The 16847-nt window shown below is 45.3% G+C and overlaps 1 protein-coding gene across 1 annotated transcript in view; it reads right to left on the bottom strand.

Annotated features, from left to right (window-relative positions):
• Window positions 1-16847, bottom strand: part of WDR88 (WD repeat domain 88) — a 36429-nt gene that overhangs the window by 15434 nt on the left and 4148 nt on the right. Inside the window, exons 2-6 of the mRNA XM_059999282.1 lie at window positions 10033-10143; window positions 5382-5470; window positions 4230-4293; window positions 1554-1692; window positions 70-199 (exon numbers count right to left, since the gene is read on the bottom strand). Of these exons, the coding sequence (XP_059855265.1) occupies window positions 70-199; window positions 1554-1692; window positions 4230-4293; window positions 5382-5470; window positions 10033-10143 (533 nt within the window). The remainder of the gene's footprint in view (window positions 1-69; window positions 200-1553; window positions 1693-4229; window positions 4294-5381; window positions 5471-10032; window positions 10144-16847) is intronic.

The raw sequence follows: 16847 nt of genomic DNA on the forward strand, positions 1-16847 counted from the left end.
GGCGTGAAGGGGGACTCCCACCCACCTCCCCGCTGCAGGATGCTGCCCGGCCTCCCAGGGCCTCCTCACTTGGTGATGGTGAGCAGCGTGGCCTGGGATGTCACATCCCAGATCTTGATGCTCCTGTCCAGTGAGACGGAAGCCACCTTCTGGCTGTCTGGGTCAAAGCAGCATGCTGTGACCGACATCCTGTGATGATCTGAGGCACAAGGAAAGTGACTCGTTACCGTGCGTTCCATACTCTGGGCCACAGGCTCCAAGGGACGCACAGGCTCACCCTGCTCCCCTGGACAGCGACAGTATTACAGAGATGCAGCTCTGGTTTTCACAAGGGACTCTGCACTCACACAAGGTGCCTGCCGTGAACCAGGCTTTGGAGGAGCACTGCCCCCCGCCCCTGCCACTGCCCCTGCAGAGCTCCCACGTGGATGCGGAGACACCCTTGAGCAGGCAACGATCTGCAGCATATGCCATGGCTCCCAGCCAGCAGAAGGAAGGCTGGCCCAGCCCCGAGAGGTCGAGGAAGGGACCTAAAAGTTATCGAGGGAAGCAGGAAAGGAAGAGTGCTCTAGGCAGAAGGAACAGCACGTGCCAAGGTCCGGCGTGGGGAGAGAGCATGGAGGGGCGTGGCGTGCAGCTAGAACTCCGAGCGTGAGGAGAGGTAGAGTGTGCGGTGATACATTAAGGAAATATGCAAGCTGTGGGGCAGCGCACCTATCACGGTGCCATGTTGATAAAAATACATTAAATGCATGTGGGAAGTAGTACTGTGTGTGTGCAAACACACACACACACACACACACACACACACACACACGAAGGCCACCCAGCAATGTATTGTTAATAATACGTACCTCCAGGGAGGAGTCCAAACAGGTACGGCAGCCTTGCTCTTTCTACTTTACACACTTACTAATTTTTTTTTACAATGATTATGTATTTTTTAACTTTTTCTTTTGAGATAACTGTTAACTCAAATGCAGTTGTAAGGAATAATACAGAGAGATCCCATCACCCAGTTTCCCCCAGTGATAACATCTTGCGTAATCATTATATAGGATTACAACTGGGAAATTGACATACAATGATTTTTTTTTCAGTAGATGCCATTCTCTTCTTTTTCTAATTGTCTGAATTTGTTTCTTTCTACATGACAATGAATAATAATAATATTGCAAATCATCAGCATTGTAAAACACAATAAATATTTTACATGCATTATTAATAATCATTGTGATAATTATTTTTATATTTTTAAATATAAATGTTAAGAAGGTTGGGACTCCACTCAATAAAGAATTGGGCTTTAAATGTCCACGTGAGGTTGGAGCAGAGCACTGCTTCATTTATTACAAGCACGAGACTGAACGGAAAATCCTTAAGCAGTCTTAGTTTTAACTGCCTGTGCCTTTATCAATCAATGTCCCATCTTTAATGATGTGATTCACAGCATTGCAGTTTCACCAAATAAAGCAATCGAAAGTCACTGTCTATCAAGTGACAAGTGGCTGTTACCACAGACAGAATAGAGCAGGGAGCCCACGCAAACTCACCTTTGATGTGGGACACGGTGGTGGTGTCTTCCGCGTCTGTTATACAGATTCCATGGTCCACATCCAAGCCTGAGACCACGTATTTACCATCGGGGGAAAACTTACAGGAGACTATGAAGGTTTCATGACTGAGCTTCCACTGAAACAGGGCAACAATCCAAAGGTTTTCTCTCTAGCCCAGCATTCCAGCAGGACTTTCTGAAATGTTCTCTCTATGTACTGTTCGGTATGCCAGCCACTGGCCACATGTGGCCACGGAGTACTTGTAATAGGCTGGTGCAAATAAGGAACTGAATTTTCGTTTGTTTAGTTTTCATGAATTAATTTTTAATTAATAAATGTAATTAATGTGTGTCTAGGACAGATGAACAAGGATAGCAAGCACCTAGCAGAACTGGCAGCAAGGTTCTAGTAATGGCCAACTTTATTCTTTTTCTTTTTTTTTTGGCTGCACCAAGTGGCTTGTGGGATCTTAGCTTCCCGACCAGGGATCGGACCCGAGCCCTCGGCAGCGAAAGCGCAGAGTCCTAACCACTGGACCGCCAGGGAATGCCCCCTGGGCAACTTTTTTCTTGTTCAGTTTGGTAAGTGTTTATTGAATGTCTGCCCTGTGGACAAGACGCTACAACCTCAGCCCCTTGGGACGAAGAGCTACTCAACATATTTAGGAAAGGAGGATCTCTCTGTATGTTCTAAATTATGGTATTGCCATTGTGAAGGTTTTTAAATATGCCCACCAATTCTTTGATAGTCCTCCCTCCACAAGCTGGAGCTTAATTACCTGCCCCAAGAGTGTGGGCTCAACTTAGTGACTCATTTCTTTGAATACAATATGGCAGAAGGGATAGTGTATGACTAGGTCATAAAAGAAACCAGGGCTTTCTCCAAAGAAGAAATACAGATGGCCAAAAAGCACATGAAAAGATGCTCAATGTCGTTAATTATTAGAGAAATGCAAATCAAAACCATAATGAGGTATCACCTCACACTGTTCAGAATAGCCATCATCAGAATAATAAACGGAAAGGGTGTGGAGAAAAGGGAACCCTCCTACACTGTTGGTGGGAATGTAAATTGGTGCAGCCACTGTGGTTCCTTAAAAAACTAAAAATAGAGTTACCATATGATCCAGCCATCCCACTCCTGGGCATATATCTGGAAAAGTTGAAAACTTTAATTCAAAAAGATACATGCACCCCAATGTACATAGCAGAACTATTTACAATAGCCAAGACATGGAAGCAACCTAAAGTCCATTAACAGATGAATGAGATGTGGTATAAATATACAATGGAATATTACTCAGCCATTAAAAAGAATGAATTATTGCCATTTGCAGCAACACGGTTGGACCTAGAAATTATTGTACTCAGTGAAGTCAGACAGAGAAAGATAAATATCACATGATACCACTTATACGTGGAATCTAAAAAAAGTATACAAATGGACTTATTTAAAAACAAAATAGGGACTTCCTTGGTGGTCCAGTACTCCCAATGCAGGGGGCCCAGGGGGCTGGGGTTCGAGCCCTGGTCAGGGAACTAGATCCTACATGAGGCAACTTTGTTGCCACACGCAGCAACGAAGATCCCACATGCTGCAAATAAGACCCGGTGCAGCCAAATAAATAAATTAGAAATAAGCATTTGGGAAAATGCTCAAAGCCAGGAGTAACTGATGCTCCTATATCTGCTAGTATATAATGACACTATGTTGCCAACAGAATATACTTGCCCGTGTTCACATTTAACATGTGTATAAGAAAAGAGACACCAAGGTGTTAACTGTAATCTCTGGGAGTTGTTTTAAGGTTTCTGTGTTTGTTTTTTTGAACTTGGCTTATCTTGTCTTTCCAAAAATTGTTTACAATGAGTATAAATTGATCTTCACACCAGGAAGGAAGATTTTTTTTTTTAAGGAGAGAAAAGAGGAGGAAGGGAGAGGAGAGGTGATGAGAAGCTGCTGGGGGAAGGGCGATGGGGATGGGACAGGAGACCCTGAGGAACCCCTGGAGCAGGGTCAGGGCTGCCTGGGTACCAGGCAGGAGAGAGAGGGGGATCTCGGGCCAGTTTGGATGGATGGATGGTGGTACCTTCTTAGATGGAGGTCAGATTGGGAAGGGCCCAGAAGCCTCGTGCTTTGGCCACGTGCGTGGCCTTTGTCCCAAGGCCTCAGCTCTGCCTCTTGCCCCATCAAAAGCAGACATCCCTAGGGGAGGGTCTCTTTTCCCATGCAGTTCCCTCCGCCTGGAATGCCACCTCCCACACCCGCCTCCACTTCTTCCCTTCTTCCACATCCTCCCCATCCCTCAAAGAGAGCCCTCTTCTGCCTGCTTCAGAAAGCCTCCCTTCCCTGAAGCTCACCCTCCATCATTTTGGGTCCCTGAGAAAATTTTCCTTTCCTGAAAGATTGGCTACCCTTCACACTCCATGCCCAGCTCAAGGCCACTTAAGGCCCAGTCAAGACCCTGTGCTCTGAATTCTGCTGAGTGCACCACAGTGACCTCAATGGGAAGGAAATCCAAAAAAGAGGGGATATATGCATATGTATAACTGACTCATTTTGCTGTACAGTAGAAACCAGCACAACACTGCAAAGCAACTATACTCCCATAAAAGTTAATTTTACAAAAAGACCCTGTGCTGTGATGTCTCCACTAGGGCAAAGCATACGTACCAGCAGCTTGCCTGTTTCAAGGTCCCAAGCCCTCACTGTTTTGTCGTAAGATGCTGCAATAATTCTGGAAATAAAATGACAAACATAGGGTCTTAATGACCCAGATTATTATGCCTGTGGTTTCTATGAAAAAAAAAAAAAAGAGGAAATTTTTACAGAAAATTTCTATAGTTTAGGACCAAGATTGCAAATAATACCTGAATCTTCCTAAAGATGTTCCATGAGTGCCCCCCCGGAGAACAGAGGTTCTCAGTGAAAACAGAGAGCCCCTAACACAGAAGGCACCACAGCACCATTCTCTTCTTTAATCCCTCAGTCACACAAATATGTTCTTTTATATCTGGGGCGTTAAAGGTATCATTTCTTCTGTTCTGTAATTGTCTTCTTCTAGAAGGAGCTACAACTCACAAGGATCAGTCACTTCTTTCTCTGGTCACTTGTCTATATTTTTACAGGAAAAGACTTTCGTAGCTCATCTCATTCTGAAATGCTTTCTTGTACATTTAGTAAAATAATATAAGTGTACCCTTGTCTTCTCATATTGCATGTTTCTGTGACAATCTCTGTCCTCTATGTAAGGTAAATTCCCACGAAACTTAAATTCCCACACTAGTTTTCACTAGCAGACTAATTTTGTAGCTGCTGCTCAGGATAAAAGTGAATCCACTTTAAAGCAAATCCCCTTTTAAAGGCCCGTCTCACATCTGTGTGAGGGGTAAATGCAAGTGCATCCCAGAGGCTGCCTCCCAGCCCCTAGGCTGCCTCCCAGCCCCGACGCTCCCCAGGTGACAGCTTGGGCTTCCCTCTGCTTCCTGCGTCTCAGTTTCCCCTGTGAAATGAGGTCCTGGACTGAATCGCTAGTGAGCCTCGCATCTGACCCAGTCCACAGGTGTGACTGCAGGAAATAAACTCCGTGAAGAACATTCAGACTGGCTTCAGCCACAATAAAATTTGCCTTTTTAGCATTTTAAATTTTCAAAGGGTTATTACATCTACTTGATTCTCACAGCAAAAGATGGGAACCATGAGACCGATATATGGGAGTAAGGTTGGGTATTTGCTTAAGAGACAGTGAACTGACCCGGGCGTGCTGTGTGCTGGCCTACTCTTCCCTCTCACTTTCCTGACCAGAGTAAAATGAGGGCAAGTCACCTTCTGCTGTCAGCCGTGACGCTGCATTCTAAAACAGGAGCTCCGGGCCCCGGCTCAAAATTCCGAACAACAGATCCATCCACGGCATCCTCAGGTCAGCGGGAGAGAGGGGGAGAGGGCCAGAGGTCACTGAGGTGTCGGCTGAAGCTGTGGTTGAGTTCAACATCAGCCCTGGGCTTGTCTGAGAACCTTGAGAACCTGAGAATCTTGCCCTATGACTCTCACCCAGCTCAGAGGGGCAAAAGGACTTCCCCTCCACCCCCAAAGCAGGAAGGACACCCTCGCCGGCAACCCCGGGAAAACTCCCCCTCGATCCCACAGTGGCCGATGGAAACGGGCGGCTCTGAGGGCAGAGCTGCAAACGGGTAATTTTCTCATTCTCTACCGGCCAAAGAGGCGCCACAAAATCTAGCAAGATCTTTCAAGAACTTTTTACAAGTTCCCACTGTTTGACCCAGCAATTCTATCCTGAGGGGGTCTCCCTTAAGGAGATAATCTGAGTTGTGGCATGCATGAAAAAGGTTTGTCACGTGTTAGAGGGGACAGACGGCAAACACACCGGCAACAGTCTGTGTCCACCTAAAGGGGACAGTTAAAACAAATTTGAGCACTCCCAACAGTGGGGCCCAAGCAACTCTGATCACACTGAAGGGAGATAACTGCAGAATAGGATGAGAACAGAGCAGGGTAATAACTGACAATAGGATGGGAACAATCGGGGTACCAAAGTGAAGGGTGCGTGCTGGGGCAGAGATAAAATACTTTCAGTAAGAAATGTGTCCACAGCTTTTCAGGATAAGCAGGGGTGGAAAGTCCCCTAGAAACAAATGTTATTAGTAAGACAGTGAATTCACAGAAAGGCCTTGCACTGTTATATGAAATTATGGTGCCCGGTTGGGGGAGCTTTTGGCCTGACCAGGGCAGGCCTGGGACAATTCTTCCTGATATGCAGAGACCACTTTGCATGAAGACCCCAAGCCTGCTGGGAGGCAAAGGACCCTGTGTCAGGGGTCCCCAAGACCACCCCCGGGATTGGTGATTCTCCAGGACTCACAGGACTCTGAATATAGTCGTGCTCACGGCTAAGATTTATTACAGCCAAAGGACGCAAAGCAAAATCAGCAAAGGGAAGGGTACATGGGGTGAGGTCCAGAGGAAACCAGGCACTGCTTGCAAGAGTCTCTCTCTGTGGGTCACACGGGACATGCTTAATTCCTGCAGCAACCAGTTGTAACAACATGTGTGAGGTGCTGTCTACCGGGGAGACGCACCTGAACCTCGGGGCCCAGGTTTTTATCGGGGTCGGGTGACACAGACACTGTGCAGCGTGCACCCGAATTCCAGACTCCCAGAAGGAGAGCCGGTGTAGAGCATCAACCGCGTGGTTTGCACAAACCGTCCGTGAGGCCCCTTTATCACTTAGGGAAAGATTCATACGACTATAGAACACTGTTTACCAGTCAAGTTCCCAGATGGCAGCCAAGGCCAGCCTTGCCAGTGGGCCTTTCCAAGGACAGCAGTCTCAGGCCTACCGTGCGAACTCTTTTCTGCACAGACCCAGTCCCCCAACCCCTGCTCCGTGAAACTTGAAACGGTGCGGTTGTGTTTGGGTGAACCCAGCAGGCCTTAATCAAAGCCCACCGACAGGAAGAGATCCCAGAGAGGAATTCATGGGAGCAGGACACATTCAGGCTGGAGGCCCAGCTCATGAGCCTCGTGGCTTGGGAAGAAAGGGCTGGTTCTGACAGCCTGGGATCCAGCCTCCCTGGCTGGTGTGTTGCTCTAGGACAAACATTGTCCGGGAACTAAGAAAATGATCGTCGTGGGGCCTGGGGCTGAGGCCCACTGCGGTCCGTGCAGGGCCCCGGGGCCAGTTAAGGGCAGAACTAGAATGGACTGTGCAGGTTCAGCGTTCAATAGTGCTGCCATATGGCCAAGAGGAGGAATAGCAACCACGGACAGATAACTCTCTTGGAAAATGTGCACAGTCATGAATGATTTGGCAGGAGATATTCAATAGACGGCAATACAAGCCAGATGTTGTTAGTGAATTCCAAAGACAGTGGAAATGTCTCTGTTTTGTATTGAGTGTTTCTTGAAATAAATGGGTCATTGGCTAGGGGTGTGAGAAGACAAATAAAGCAGTTTCCCCTTCACCGGGCATTTGGAACCAGGAATTCTTTCTGTGGACTCAGATAATTTAAGGGGAGATGTTGGTTGCACTTTGAATGAATGGGGAGGAAGGGGTTCTAATAAGTGGTTAGAAACATAAAGGAGATGTGACAATATTTGTAGCCCAAGTTTACTGTGATTATATAAACAGTTTTTCTGTATGGTTTCAATTTCATAAATGTGTGTATACATGTGCGAACAGGAAAAAGAAAAGCTACACTCCAACATTTTCATGGTAGTTAACTCAGGGTTCATGGAACAATGTTTTATTTTCTTCTTTGTGTCTTTATGTATTTTGGTGATAAAACCGTATTACCTTCATAGTATGAGAAAAACTACCAGTGATTTTTTTTTCACAATGATTGGAAAGAGATGTACCATATCAGAGAGAGACTGGGCACAGGACTAAGAATACTTTTTTTCTCAGCTTCTTCATACATTTATGGTCTTTCACAGTGATCTGCAGTTAGGGGAAAGGGACCTTTTTAAAAGATTAAATCAGAAGTTTGGCTTTGGGTGGGTTGAGAGGAAGGACTGGAGATGGAAGACGGTGAGAGTGGAGGAGAGAAGGGAGAGGCAAGGAGACACTTGCCCAAGATACTGTGACAGAGAAGGTGATGCGCAGGGTAATGGCTTAGTCATCTCCTGAGGGAGGGCTCGTGCCACGAGCTGCCGCTGGGGCAGGGAGAGCCACAGGAGGAGCCAGGAGCAGAGAAAAAGATGGGGAAAAGAGAGCCAGGAGGGGGAAAGAGGACCATTGGAGGGGCAGCCAAGGCAGGGAGACCAGAGAACTAGTGATTCTGCAACTAGGGGTGGAGGTGTGAAGGAGGGCAGAGGGACGGAGGGGGCAGCTGGAGAAGGTGGTGGCAGGGGGTAGGGCTGTGAGTAAGTCAGGTATTGAGGACGCTTGGGCAGGCTGAAGTGACGGGGTCCTGGCTGGGGCACGGAGTAGGTAGGGAGCCAGGGCAGTGAAGCTGCTGCGGGAGCCAAGGACATCTGGATGGATGGTCCCTAATCTTGGGACAACAAAAGAAAACAGGCAGATGTCCCCTTATAGAGACAGAAGCCCTCTGGCCAAAACAGACAGAAACCCCTGAGAGTCCTTCCACTGACTCAGAAGGTGAGAAGAACATGAGAAGCATCTGAAGATGACAAAGCAAAATGCACACTTGGAAAGTCACCATCCCCCCCTCCCCCTGGGTGACAACCAGCAGAGACCCCCTCACCCCCAGGCCTTCTCAGTCATCCCAGAGGGTTGGGAAAGGGCTTAGGGTTCCCAGAGGAAGCAGTGGTTTTCCCAACAAGAAGATCATGGGTATGGGTGGGGGGATGGGGGGTGGATAAGAGCCACAGAAAAGGAGAGAGTGGATGTCTGTCGGGACCTGGTATGGGCCAGGCAGGCCCTGGGGTGGCCCCAGCACACGGCTGATCCTGTGAGGCCTGGGGAGGTTTAGGGAGGCCCGGGAGGTCATGTAACCACCCAGGGTCAAACAGCTGGTAGGTCACTAATGCGGGGCCCGAACCACTTGGATAGCCCCAAACCCTCCTGCCCAGTCTGCCTGGCTTGGTACCCGCCAAGACCCAGAAGATGACCCAGAAGATGCTCCTCCAAGGTGATCCGGAGGGTAAGGAGCTATCCTCCACCTAGTTACCCAAAGCAGAACCCAGGAACCAGCCTTGACTCACTCCGCCCTGTCCCCCTCCTGCCCCTGAAGCCAGATGAGATAGCAAAACTCGGAACTGACCGTCCTTCCCCGTGGGCCCTGCCCCCGCCACACAGTCATCTGTGGCCCGGCCCCTGATGCCACTGCCATCTCCCAGCCCTGCTCCCTCCTCACCCGCTCCCGACTGACCAGCAGTGCCCCCAGGCAGGCCCACTAGAGTCTGCTGGCTGTGCCCAGAAGACTTTGGAAGAGCTCTTGGTGGCCACCTCCCTGTAACCTCATCTGACCACCACATCCCTGTTCCTCTGCCCCTGCTTCCTGCACCCTGTGGCACTGACCTGTGCTCAGGCCTACCTCTCCCAATCACCCTTCATGGACAGGTCCCAGGTCTGGCCACTTTTCTGTCCTCTTGGGATCCCCTAGGCCTAGCCGTAATACCATCTCTGTGGATGGAACTGAATATTCCAAACGAGAAGGAGGCCCAGAGAGATAACACAGCTCAGAGACCCCAGCTAGGTCTCAGGCACAGTCTCTAACAAAAGGTGGTGAGCTCCTGGTCCAGCGGTCTCCATCCCTGCTCCCACTGTTTCTAAATTAACAGGCTGACAGCAGACACACTAACTTCATCTCTCTCTGGTGACTTGAAACTAGGGTGAGCCCTCACTTTGCTGCTTCTTCTTGCACTTTGCTCAGAAAGGTCTCTCCAAATCTTTGGGATCCTTGAATGTCTGGGAACTCAGTACCGGGGAACTCTCCACAAGAGGAGACATAAGCTTATGGGACGTTTGGGTTCCACCTAACACTGGGCCACCTACCCACAGCTTCACGGTGCAGTCATAGGAGCCACTGAGGACCTTTGTGTCATCCACACAGAAGTGACAGGAACTCACAATGTGCTGGTGTCCCCTCATAATTTTAAATGGGATCTGAAAAAAGGATAGACTGAGTGAGTTCAGAAGGTTGCAGAATACCAGATCAATAGTTTAAAAATCAACAGTATTCCTATCCACTTGCAACGAACAATCCAGAAAAAAAATTAAGAAGAAAATTGCATTTACAAAAGCATCAAAATAGGAATAAATTTAACCAAAAAAGTGTAATACTTATACTCTGAAAATTACAAAACATTGTTAAAATAAATTTTAAAAGACTTAAATGAATGGAAAAGCAACCCATGTTCATGGATTAGCAGACTTACTATTCTGATGAAAATACCCTCCAAAGTGATCTACAGATTCAACACCATCCCATCAAAATCCCAGCAGACTTCTTTTCTAAAACTGACAAGCTGATCCTGGTATCAGAGAGACAGCAGTGAGCGGTCCTGAAGAGAGATCTTAGTTCCCTGCCCAGGAATTGAACCTGGGCAGCTTGGATGAAAACCAGGAATCCTAGTCGCTAGACCACCAGGGGCTAGAGGCTAGATGCAAACTTCCCCTGGCCCTTGCCCCATTTGAAAAATGAATTTCTCAAAGGGGCAAAAATTGTAAAAACAGGTCCAAAATTTATGATTAGAGACACAGCACAACAAGTGGGAGAGCACACAGAGAAACAGTTTGTTTATTTAAGACAGAAGCAGGGCAGAAATACACACCTGGAGAGAAAGACTGTGGGCGTCCCCCCTAATGAGGAGGAGTGCAGGAAAGAGGCAGTTAAATCATTTATAAAGGGCAGTTCTTCCACATCTTTGTCTACCTTTGGCCAGCTTTCTTAGTTCTTTTCCCACATCTGACTTGTTCTAGGACACTCCCCAACATGCATGCACATCGTTTTGTCAAGATGGATTCCAGCGCAGAGGCTTGTGGAGGCTTGGCGTCACCTGTTATGGGGTGGTGGGCCCTCCTTTTTGAACCCCAAGGAGTCTTTCTGCACCTGTGCAGTCAGGGAGTTTTCCTTGACCTCAGGAGTGGTCGTCTTATCTTTTTACTCCAGCAGAGCTCAGCTCCTGCCATTAACCTCCTCCTTGGAGTGTCCAGGGAAAACAAAGCTTCGATTGTACTCCACTTGACAAAAACCAGCTGTTCAGCCCAGGGGCCCATCTACCTCCTACCTCAATCCTAAAATTTATACAGAAACTCAAGGGAAGCAGAATAGCCAAAAAAAATCTTGTAAAGGAACAAAGGTAGAGGTCTCACAATTTCCAACTTCAGAACAATTTTCAAAACATACAAAGAGACAGTAATCAAGACAGTGTAGTACTAGCATAAGGACAGACATGCAGATGGATGAAATAGAACTCATAATCCAGAAATAAGCACTCATATTTTTGGTCACCTGATTTTCAACAAGTGTGCCAAGATAATTAAAAAGGGAAAGAAAAATCTTTTCGACAAATTGTGCTGGGACGAGTGAATATCCACATGCCAAAGAATGAAGTTGGACCCTTACCTCGTACCATATACAAAAATTAACTCAAAATGGATCAAAGACCTAAATGTGAGAGCTAAAATTACAAGGCTCTTAGAAGAAAACATGGGTGGAAACCTTTGTGAATTTGCATTAGTCAGTGGTTTCTTAGATATGACAACAAAAGCAAAAGCAGCAGCAGCAACAACAACAACAATGATAAACTGGACATTATCAAAATAAAAAACTTCTGTGCTTCAAAAGACACCATCAAGAAAGTGAAAAACAACCCATACGATGGAAGAACATTTTTGAAAATCATATACCAGGTAAGGGACTTGTGTCTAGAATACGTAAAACACACTTAAAACTCAACAGTAAAGAAACAAGCAATCCAATTTTAAAATAGGCAAATGATTTGAATAGGCCTTTCTCCAAAAAAGATATGTGACTAATCTATAAGCACTTGGAAACGTGCTCAACATCTTAAGCCATTAGGGAAATGTAAATCAAAACCATATTGTGTAAAGAGAGTAAATCCTAAAAGTTCTCATCACAAGGAAAAAAATATTATCGATCTCTTTCATGTTGTATCTATATGAGATGATGGATGTTCACTAAACCTATTATGGTAATCATTTCATGATGTATGTAAGTCAAAACATGTTGTACACCTTAAGCTTATGCAGTGCCGTATGTCAATTATACCTCGATAAAACTGGGGAAGAAAAGACATTCGATTATAGCACCTAAATATAAAAAACAGAACAAACCAAACAAACAAAGAAACATATTGAGCTACCACTTCATACCTAGTTGAATGTCTGTAATCAAAAAATCAAACAATAGGGCCTCCCTGGTGGCGCAGTGGTTGAGAGTCCACCTGCCGATGCAGGGGACACGGGTTCGTGCCCCGGTCCGGGAAGATCCCACATGCCACGGAATGGCTGGGCCCGTGAGCCATGGCTGCTGAGCCTGCGTGTCCAGAGCCTGTGCTCCGCAGCGGCAGAGGCCACAACAGTGAGAGGCCCACGTACCGCAAAAACAAAACAAAACAAAACAAAAACAAAAAAATCAGACAATAACAAGAGAAATCGGAACTCTCATATAGGGCTGGTGTGAATGTAAAATCGTGCAGCCACTTTGGAAAATAGTTCAGCAATTCCTCAAAATTTAAACATATGTGTTAGCTTATGATCCAGCAACTTTACTCCTAGGTTTTTACCTAAGAAAAATGAAACCAAATGTCCACATAAAAACTTGAACATGGGCATTCATAGAAATATTATTCATAATAATCAAAAATTGGAAACACCACACACCTATGGTCAAGTAATCTTCAACAAAGGAGGCAAGAATATACAATGGAGAAAAAACATTCTCTTCAGCAAGTAGCGTGGGGAAGCTGGACAGTTACATGTAAAACAATGAAGTTAGACCACTCCCTCTCACACCATACACAAAAAATAAACTCAAAATGGCTTAAAGACTTAAATATAAGACATGACAGCATAAAACTCATAGAAGAGAACATAGGCAAAACATGCTCTGATGTAAATCATAGCACTGTTTTCTTAGGTCAGACTCCCAAGGCAAAAGAAGTAAAAGCAAAAATAACCAAATAGGACCTAATCAAACTTATAAGCTTTTATGCAGCAAAGAAAACCATAAACAAAATGAAAAGACAACCTATGGAGTAGGAGAAAATATTTGCAAATGAAGCTGCAACTGACAAGAGCTTAATTTCCAAAATATACAAACAGCTCACAGGACTCAACAACAAAAACAAAACAAACAGCCCAATCAAGAAAAGGGGCAGGGGCTTCCCTGGTGGCGCAGTGGTTGAGAGTCCGCCTGCCGATGCAGGGGACACGGGTTCGTGCCCCGGTCTGGGAAGATCCCACATGCTGCGGAGCGGCTAGGCTCGTGAGCCATGGCCGCTGAGCCTGCGTGTCCGGAGGCTGTGCTCTGCAACGGGAGAGGCCACAACAGTGAGAGGTCTGCATACAGAAAAAAAAAAAAAAAAAATGCTGAAAGAAACGAGAGGAAAAAACACCTTACCTATAGAGGAGCAAGGATAAGCCTGACATCCAGCTTCTCCTCAGAAACCATGCAAGTAAGAAGAGACTGGGGACTTCCCTGGTGGCACAGTGGTTGAGAGTCTGCCTGCAAATGCAGGGGACACGGGTTCGAGCCCTGGTCTGGGAGGATCCCACATGCCGCGGAGCAACTAGGCCCATGTGCCACAACGGCTGAGCCTGTGCGTCACAACGGCTGAGCCTGTGCGCCACAACCTCTGAGCCCACGTGCCACAACTATTGAAGCCTGCGCACCTAAGGCCTGTGCTCCGCAACAGGAGAAGCCACCGCAATGAGAAGTCTGTGCACCGCAACGAAGAGTAGCCCCTGCTCGCTGCACGCAGCAACGGAGACCCAACAGAGCCAAAAATAAATAAATAAATATTTTTAAAAGAATAGACTGAAATATTTTAAGTATTGAGAGAAAAATATCACCAACCTAGAAATTTGTATCCTGCAAAATTATCCTTCAAAAGTAAAGGAGAAATAAAGACTTCCTCAGACAAACAAAAACTGAGGAAACTTGTTACCAGTAGATCCCCCTTGAGAGAAACGTTAAAAGTTCTTTAGAGAGGAGGAAAATGACATAGGTCAGAAACTCAGATCTTCATAAAGAAAGGAAGAGCATCAAAAAAAGAGAAAAGTGAAGGTAAAAGAAATATTTTAATTGTTCTTATTCCTAATTGATCTAACAGATAATAGTTTGTTCAAAATAATAATAGCAACTACATATATATGTATATATGAAATAAATGACAGCAATGAAAGGGTCAAGAGGGAGGAATTAGAAATATTTTGTTACTTTAAGGTACCCACACTACCCATTAAGTGGTATAGGGCTATTGAAAGTAGACTTGAATTAACTATAAATGTAAACTATAAATGCAAACTCTTGGGCAACCACTTTAAAAAGTAAAAAAGAGGTACATCTGATATGCTAAGAAAGGAGAGAAAATGAAATCACATAAAATACTCAATTAAAATTGCAAAGGGCAGGGACTTCCCTGGAGGTCCAGCAGTTAAGACTCTGTGCTTCCAATGCAGGGGGCATGGGTTCAATCCCTGGTCAGGGAACAAGCCGGTGCAAGCCGCGTGGCACGGCCAAAAAAAATAAAAAAACAAGGGCAACAAATAAAAAACAGTGACAAATACGGTAGTTATTAATCTGACTATATCAACAATTGCTTTGAATGGTCTAAATGCACCAATTAATAGACAGAGACTGTCAGAGTGGATCAAAAAACAAGACCCAACAATATGTTGTCTACAAGAAACCCACTTTAGATATAAAGACACATATAGATTAAAAGTAAATGGATGAAGAAAAATATACCATACTAACACTATCAAAAATTTCAGACAGAGCAGACTTCACAGCAAGAAAATTTATCAGGGCTAAAGAGGGACATTACATAATGATAAAAAGGTCAATTCTCCAAGAAGATATGGTAATCCTTAATGTGCATGTGCAGAACACCAGAGCATCAAACTACGTGAGGCAAAAACTACTAAACTTGCAAAGAGAAATTGATGAGTCCACTATCATAGTTGGAGATTTCAGCACCTCTCTATGAGAAATGGACAGATCCAACAGGCATAAAATTAGTAAGAATACAGAGGAATTCAACAATATCAATCAACTGGATATAATAAACATTTATGGACTGCTTCATCCAACAATAGCAGAATACATGTTCTCCTCAAACTCATATGGAATATTCACCAATATAGACCACGTTCTAGGCCATAAAACACACCTTAACAAATTCTAAAGAACAGAAATCATACAATGTCTGCTCTCAGAATACAATGGAATTAAACGAGAACTCAATAACAGAAAGATGGTTGGGATATACCAAAATACATGGAGACTAACACTTCTAAATGACACATGGGCCAAAGAAGAAACCTCAAGAGAAGTTTTAACGTATTTTGGGACTTCCCTGGTGGCACCAGTTGTTAAGAATCTGCCTGCCAATGCAGGGGGCACAGGTTCAAGCCCTGGTCCCGGAAGATCCCACATGCCGTGGAGCAACTAAGCCCGTGCGCCACAACTACTGAGCCTGCGCTCCAGAGCCAGTGGGCCACAACTACTGAGCCTGCGCTCTGCAACTACTGAAGCCCGCGCACCTAGAGCCTGGCTCTGCAACAAGAGAAGCCACCGCAATGAGAGAAGCCCGTGCACCGCAACGAAGATCCAATGCAGCCAAAAATAAATAAATAAAAATTTTAAAGTTTTAACATATTTTGAACTAGACAAAAATGAAAATACAACTTACCAAACTTTGTGGGATGCAGTGAAAGTAGTGCTTAAAGGGAAATTTATAGCATTGAATGCATACATGAAAAAAGAAGGAAAATCTAAAATCAATCATATAAACTTCCACCTTAAGAAAGCAGAAAAAGAAGAGCAAATAAAATCCAAAAGAAGTAGGAGAAAAAAAATACTAGGAATTGCAGCATAACTCAGTGAAATTGGAAACAGGAAATCAATAGAGAAAATCAGTTAATACAAAAGCTGACTCTTTAAAAAGATCAATAAAATTGATAAGCCTCTAGCCAGGCTAAGAAAAAAAGAGAGAGAACACAAATTACTAATATCAGCACAGGGGGTAGGGAGGTGTCCAGGATGTAGGGGTACTGCAAAGAAAAAAATGTTGCCTGCTCTTCCAGTTCTACAAAGACCAAGCCATTAGCCACTGCAGTGGCCCACAGACAGTGCACCTGAGGGGAATTCAAGACAGAGAAAAACAGGAAGCATTCTGTGCTTTGGATACACCAGCTCCTACATGGTTAAGACGCGTATTTAAGGAACATTTAAATGATCCCAGTTTTTCCATCTTCTTCCCATACACAGAAAAGCACTAAAATCATTAACTTGAGATGTCTGTTCTTTGTGATCAACAGTAAGCTTTCTATGCTTGACTGCATGTTTTTCCCAGCAAAATGTTCATATACCCTGGCTCCTCCCTTACCTCTCTGGAGCCGTCCCTCAGAGCTATCCGAGAGGTTGTCTCCCATGTTACAGTCTGCAGTAAGGTCCAGGAATAAAAGTGAACTGGTAACTTTACACTGTGCATTTTTCTTTAAGTTGACAGTGCTGGGAGGAGGGATCTGAGGCTCTGCCGCCAGTATGGGGGGACAAGGTTGGGGTGAGGCGAGTAAAGTCCGAGGTGCAGGGATGAGGGGAGGCGGGGGTCTAGGGT

Source organism: Delphinus delphis, chromosome 20, assembly GCF_949987515.2.
Source record: "Delphinus delphis chromosome 20, mDelDel1.2, whole genome shotgun sequence".
NCBI lineage: Eukaryota > Metazoa > Chordata > Mammalia > Artiodactyla > Delphinidae > Delphinus > Delphinus delphis.